The sequence below is a fragment of the Calidris pugnax genome, unplaced genomic scaffold (genome assembly GCF_001431845.1).
Source record: "Calidris pugnax isolate Ruff unplaced genomic scaffold, ASM143184v1 scaffold187, whole genome shotgun sequence".
Lineage (NCBI taxonomy): Eukaryota > Metazoa > Chordata > Aves > Charadriiformes > Scolopacidae > Calidris > Calidris pugnax.
This window is the reverse complement of record NW_015090969.1, coordinates 562,165-569,664: the sequence shown is the minus strand read 5'-3', so window position 1 is coordinate 569,664 and position 7,500 is coordinate 562,165. Positions and strand designations below refer to the sequence as shown.

At 38.0% G+C, this 7,500-nt stretch overlaps 1 protein-coding gene across 1 annotated transcript in view; it reads right to left on the bottom strand.

The window, feature by feature from the left end:
- IQCH (IQ motif containing H) overlaps nucleotides 1-7,500 on the bottom strand; it is a 105,201-nt gene that overhangs the window by 64,540 nt on the left and 33,161 nt on the right. The window contains exons 6-8 of the mRNA XM_014952761.1: nucleotides 3,278-3,389; nucleotides 2,429-2,557; nucleotides 1,389-1,597 (exon numbers count right to left, since the gene is read on the bottom strand). Coding sequence (XP_014808247.1) covers nucleotides 1,389-1,597; nucleotides 2,429-2,557; nucleotides 3,278-3,389 — 450 coding nt within the window. The remainder of the gene's footprint in view (nucleotides 1-1,388; nucleotides 1,598-2,428; nucleotides 2,558-3,277; nucleotides 3,390-7,500) is intronic.

The window sequence follows — 7,500 nt, the reverse complement described above, 5'->3', positions numbered from 1 at the left end:
AGCACTGGAACAGGTTGCCCAGGGCGGTGATTGAGGCCCCTTCCCTGGAGATATTCAAGGTGAGGCTCGATGAGGCCCTGGGCCACCTGGTCTAGTTGGGGGGGTCCCTGCTGACTGCGGGGGGGTTGGACTAGATGCCCTTTGGAGGTCCCTTCCGGCCTGGGTAATTCTATGATTCTATGATCATAAACGAGTGGTCACAATAGACTGCTGTATTGCTGTTTACATCTTAACTGTGGGGATTTATGCATCTGAAATACACTCAGACTGATTTATACATCATAACCACAAAGCCCAGCCCAGCTTTACCATAAAACCCATTGCCACACAAAGACCTCAGGCATCATCCGAAATGATAAGCGTTTTTAGGGAAATACGTTAATGGCACAGAGGAGCTATGCCTGAATTACTAAATATAAAAATTAAGCTCTACAGTGATTACTGGACAACAATCAGAAGGTAACTGCAATTAGCATTCTATCACTGAGACTGCCTCCTCCGGTCCCAGGAGAATGGGAAACATCCCACCACATACACACAAAGGGGGTAAAACTCAGAATATAAATGTCCCTGCCCCTTAACAAAACTCAGTATTCACTGGCAACTTCAGCCAGCAACTCATTAGTTCTGATTGTCAATCTAAGTGCACTATTTTCAATCTATTTATAGGTATTTTTATTTACATTAATAACTCGTTGACCTTCTCAAGTTTGCTTTATTTTTGATTGTCAGATCTCCTCTTTCATTTTCAGATTGCCTCAATGGCACAAAAGTCAAAAATTCTGGAAAGATGAAGCAAAACTCCAGACAGTTTGCTACGGAACACAATAATTAGCCATAAAAAAGAGGATCAAGAACAATCAGCAAGCATTAAGCAGTCAAGGTCAAACTCCCATATAGTCTTCTGTAAATATAAAGGGAAACACTACATTTGCTTAACTGCAGTGAAGGAGATTTAGATGAGACATTAAAAAACTCTTTTATAACAGTAAAGACAGTTAGTTAAGCACTAGAACAGATGGCCTAGGGAGACTGTGGAGTTGCTATCACCAAAAGTTTTCAGAACAGGTTAGAAAAACATCTGTCCGCAATATTACAGGTACAGGTAATTCTGCCTGGAGGTCTAGATAACCTCCTAACATCCTTTCTAGACTGATTTTCCAAGATTCTGTGAAAAAGCAGACAAATTTAGGTAGAAGACTTGAGAAAGATGAAACTGGCAATATACAAAGTATTTCCTACTTACTTCAATATTTGCTATTTATTAGCTTTGGTTTCAAACCCTCTTATACCAATTCGGTGATTTACAGTCACTTCTTAAACTATCTCTGCTAAAGACAGTATGAAAAATATGAATAAAACACTCATTATCTTCACTGTCCAAATACCTGAGAGGGAATCTGTAGCTCAGATTCCAACTGTTGAGCTGGATACGTCCGCAATGGATTTGATTTCCTTGTTGAAACCACGGAGCTGCTAGATGGAAGTGGTGGAATGTCACTTTTACTAGAGGAATATTTGCCATAGGTGGCTTCCTTTGAGTTTTGGAAGGTGATGGTGTCTGTATTCTCAGGGTCTACCCTGCTACTAATCTCTCCTGTACCAAAGAAACAAATTGATCACAAGTTTCATTGTTAAAAGCAGCGGAACAACGGTATCATACTGACATTCTGTCTCTTACCAGCAGGTACTGGTATGCTCCAGTTTGCCCTCATGTCCAAGTGGGTTGAAATTTTCATGAGTTATTACCAAAAACCATTGGGGAATGCCACTGGAAGGCCATAAGCCAAACCATGCTATAACAGGTTGCCATTGTGCAGACTGAGATTACGCTATTGGAAAATGTATCACGCTTTTAATCTATAATGTTCTAAAGTTTGTAATATGGCAACCAGCAGTTTACACAGGATAACTATGTCAAAATATTAACACTTAGAGTCCAGGTTATTCCATATACAATTTTAGTTTTCAGCCACCCCTTTTCATTAGGCCAACTTTTCAAACTTACAGGACTGCTGCTGACCCCATTGCTTATTTCGCTTTTGCTCCTTTCCATGCTGATGTCACACACCACAGGCAGCTGGAGCAACAACAGGTTTGGGAACACTTTGTGATAGATCAGAATCCCATGGCCCAGAGTGTATTCACTTATTAGGGAGTCATTAATTTAATCACAGCTCAATCAGCTGTTGTAAGTCATGCAGGTCACGACTTACAGTAACACTGGCTTTACACTAACACCACTGGTGAGATCTTCAGATTCAGAAACCAAAACATGCAGGTAAGGAGCCTACCAAGGTTTCAGAAATCAACAGGGGCCACATCAGCACAGGAATTAAGAAATCTGATTTCCTTGTGAGATAAAACAAGGGCCTGAAAGTGAAGTTGGAGATGCAATTGGTGGTCGTTATCGATCCTTTGCACTCACCTACGGCCGACTTCTTGTGCTGCCTCTGAAATTCATGGAAAGGTACTGCTTTGTGTAGAACAGGAGGTGTCTGCAGAGTTAACTTTGCTGCTGGGGGGATAAGCCGTTGCTCAGTTAAGCTCAGAATACCTGCAAGGAGATGACATTACTGAACAATTCATACACATTCTATGACAGAAAAAGAATTAGAAACAATAAAGAAATAATTAAATAGAAGCAAACTCAAGTTCTTCTGATTCTAAAACAAAACTAGGAAAGGAGCAGTTTTCTTTTATTGGAGGATTCTTATCTTTCAATATTTCACCTTTAAGGAAGATGAGCTTTGCCTATAAAAATTGATAAATCTATGAAAAATATTGTAATGGTGCTGATTCTGAGAAGGAACTATATGCTTGTGCAATGGCAATTTAATATGCAGAATGGATGAGAATTAACCCTTGTAAACCATAAATATGGACTGATTGCTACAATAGTCCAAGTGCAGATCTAGTTAAGATTGAATGATTAATAACCAGACATTAATCATGACCGTTTACTTTGACCATGTTATTTAGTCATACGAGCACAATACATCACACACCACACATCACACACATTTCTCTCCATGTTCAGCAGCAACTGAAGTCTGTGAATTACAAGATAACTGACTCAGGGAGGATAATGCTCAATATAACATAAGCTACGTCCTAAGTGAGCTACCAATAAGTAGTCTGAAGTTGATCTCTGTCCTTTGCAACATTTGAGATCACAATTCCTACAAGTTTTGAGGTGCCAGAAGATATGATCACCAGATACCTGCTTAAAACAGCAAACATCTGTACAGTACCCAGGTGGGATTCTGTGACTCACCTTTGGTTAGATCTTCTTCTAACAGGGGTAAGGGAGAATCCGTGTGGTGAGAGGCTGGCAAACCCCAAAGGCTGCCACCTGTATGGCCTTTCACTATCTTCTGACGGCACATCTAGGAAGAGACAGACCCTCCTTTTAGCAAAGGAATCCAGCATTTGCAAAGACACACTTTTCTCCCACAATAATAAATAATAAATATAATTTCTCCTATGAATAGTTTCATTAACATTTAATAATGTACCAGTACAAGCATTGCTTTTACTACTTATGAACATGCTGCAGTATTGTCTACTGTCATTACTTTAGTAATTTAAAATAAAGTTAATTAAATCCAATTGATGTCTTGTGACTTCTGCTATGCAAAAATCCATGTACTAGTTAATAAAGAAATCACAAGAAGTTTGCTTAATTTTAATCAGTGTAGCATAAACATAGTATTTCTTGACAGAACAGTCTTTAAGTATATAAAATGCATTAACAGGCAAGGTATCAGAAATAAAAGGAAATGCTTTCAAATATGTAAATAATTTTTTGCTGGAAAAAATACCAATGGAATTAAAATATGTGAAACTACTGAAAATGAGGGAATAAACTTCTGAAGTTTCAGAGTTCTTGAAGGACAGCAGGGAATGACACAGCCTGATAATGTGATGTGGAAACATGTGCCACACAGGCTGTGCTAATGTGGGGATTAAAGCTCCTTTATCTCCCCAATTAACCTGTGTCTGCCTGAAAAAATGGAACCTGCTGGTTCTAAGTGCCAGAAATTCAAGCAGAGACACACATCGCTTTGGGACAGTGATACTGTGTCTTCCTGTTATGTTTATTATCACACATATAGAACATTGCACAGGGAAAAGAATATATTGCCACCTCACACTTCACTATTATAAATACAAAAACTTGGAGTTATCATCTAACATTTTTTTCTGTCTCCAACATCCTAAGTATCTTCAGTTTCTTTCTGACTAGGAATAGCACACACTATTCTATTTGCATATTGGGCTGTACTCAACTCCTAAAGAAACAGAGAGCTGGATATTCAATGGATTTAAAGCATTACAGCACATGCAACTTCAAGATAAATTGGATGATAGTGAACCACCACCAGCAGAAGATTATATTGTTTTCTCTCACCTGGCTGATGCTAGAAAAATGAGACAATGATAAACCTGGAGAAACGTGAAAGATTCAACTTAAATAAACTCAAATATTTTAAGAAGCAAAAGGAAAATTTACTAATTAACATTAGTCTTCTGTAAATCAAACGTTTTTCTGTCAACAGATTTTTACAAATATTTTAAGAAGCAAAAGGAAAATTTAACACTAGTCTTCTGTAAATCAAACATTTTTCTGTCAACAGATTTTTGGAAACCCAGATAAAGGTTTCCTAGTTTTAGCAGCTAAAGCACTTAGGGGTGGCGTGTGCTGTAACATACGCTGCTCAGAACTTCCCCTGCAACTGCAACTGTACAGATCCTCCAGTAACTGTCATGCTGGGTCCAGGTAACACAAGAAGTGACTAAATTTGAATAAATTGAGTGCCAACACACCGGTGTGAATATATTATCGATCTCAAGAAGAATGGCAGTTGGAGGGCCATACTGGGGGTTTGAGCAGAAGAAACTGGCTCAGACTGGGAAAAGGAAGCCAGGAGCTCTGTATGCAACAGGGCACATCTCCCTCACAATCTGGAGCTGACCTTAAGATCCCATAGTCTCATCCTTAGTCAGCAAATAACTATGAAGCCCAACAAAAAAAGGTCCCATGGTTTTGAGGGTGACAATCTGGTACCAGTTACTCCATTTGCCTAAAGGTTAGAAATTCTTACACCAAACCCTACTGACGAGGGCTTAAAGAAAACAACCTAGTTCCATGTCCTGGTTAGAAATTCTTACACCAAACCCTACTGACAAGGGCTTAAAGAAATCTTTTTTATTTGCTTTCTAAAAAATTATTTCATTACGAATGATAAACTACCTTAAAATAACATTAAATGCATAAAATGAGAAAGCTAGGAAATATTGATGAATCTGCAAAATGGGAATAACGGAATTTACCTCTTTTATAGAGCACATTGGGACTTGCTGGTTAAAAATAGTAGGTTTTAATGACTGATTATCATGCTTATGTACAGCTTGTAGTACAATAGGATCCGGGCCATGATTGGGATCTTTGAGCACTATTGTGTCATAATTAGTGAATAACATCAACCATCAACTTTATAGAAAGGGACAGGCAATTCTAAAGAACTGCTTATAATCCTAATAGGGAAATGAGATAGATCAAAATAAACTATTATAATTTTTCCTGCCAATTTGCATAATAACACTGTCCACAAGAGACATTAGGGAGATAGAAAACACGTATGCTTTATCATAATAGAGAATCTTTCAGAGAAATCATAGGCACTCATTTTAGTTATGGCCATTATGAAGCATTATGCTGTAAGGGATCTAGATGTATGAATCTTCATGTCCTTGTGTTCCAAGAAAATAGCAATAAGCATATAACAAAGATTAAGTTTTTACCAGCTGGCATATAAGTGGCTTGATACTGAGAAAAGGGAATAATAAACCACACTTTTTTACTCACTCTCAGCTCCAGCAGTTTGTTGAGGACACAACAAAAATATATAAAAAGAAAAAAATTTAATTAAACAGTGACTCTTTTTTTCAGGCTATTGCTATTGTACCAGTAAAGCATCACTGATGCTGCTTTTGGTCAGTTTTATTGTAGTTTAAATCCCAAGAGTTTTGTTATGATAAATAGCACCATGAAACATACGTATTTCATTTGTGTGCAGAGACGTAATGAGCTACAAAGAAAAGCAATTCAGGTGGAGTGTATGAGTTCAAAAGCAGCCTAAAGGTTTTTTTGTTTCGTGCTGGTTCAGTTTGGTTGGGTTTTTTTAAACCGGAGATAGAGATTTAATTCTTCTTTACTGCAGCCTTAATTTCTACAAAGTCCATGTCACATTAAAATAAGGACAGATGCAACTGTAATGTAATTTAAGCTCTCATTGAAACTGCACAGTGCCACTATGATTCACCTCAGTACCTAGCACAGGCAACACAGTGCAACCATGGAGTTGACCCAAAACAGTTACCTACAAAACTCCCACCCAACCTGTACACCCTCCTTTGATGTTCTTTCAGCATCCAATTTCCTGTATTAGCTGCACCCTTGGAGACTTCAGCAAGATATCAAAGCAAAATTTGACAAAATGCTTTCATACTTCAGTTATTTTCACTACAATTAAGTCAATTCAATTACAGCAATAAGTCCTCAAAAATAATAAAAATAGTATTAAGTACTGCAAGGAAAAAGATTTACTTCTAGCATCATTGTATAGTTTTATTACTATTATTCAGTGATTTTACTTAAAAAGATACTAGAAAAATCTTTTGAAGGGTTTTCAATGGACTCCCATCTGCCTACGTCAGCACAATTTAAAATCTTTCTTCACACCTACAGCTTTTATGGCACAAACAGAAAGCCTAGTGAATTTTATACCATAGATTCCAGATCTAGCAGCTCCCAACTAGCATTTTGACGTTTGTAGCGTAGACAGAGCCAAACCAGCACAAAAGCAAAGGACCATACTCTAGACAAGGCTTTTGCAGAACCCAACTCCTGCCTGAATAATGTCTTCTGGTGAAGTTTGTTATAACAATTATGACTCGGCAAGTCTGCCTTCCTGAGGTCAGCACACAGCCTCCTTCATCACGGGTACTTTTAAAGCACAGGTTTATAGGGCTGGAAGGGAGCACTTAATTTGCAGCACAGACTCAGGCTGACTTGCCTTATAATATGCCTGGAGTGTGCTGAAAAACTATTTTTTTCATTTCAAGCACTTCTGAGTGTAATTAACCTGGGACATGAGAAAAACAATTCTATTACCCTTTCTAAAGTGTTTTTCTCCTGTGGACAAACCTCTCCTACTTGATTTTTTTTTTTTTCTCCTTTTTGCTTTGTTTTAAATAGGACACCTGTTGTAACACCACAGGGATTTTCTGATTACTTGTCTATTTGTTTTCTTTTTACCCAGAGAGCAATATTTAACTAGAACAACTTCTTTTTTTTATAAATATGTTCCCCACCCCCCCCCCCCCCCAAAAAAAAAAAAGAAGAAAAATATTTATGCCTCTGGAATTCAGCGTTTTCTCAGCAGTGATTGTTGTGGGGAGGGGTTGAGAGCCCCCTGTGAGCTCCCCACACAA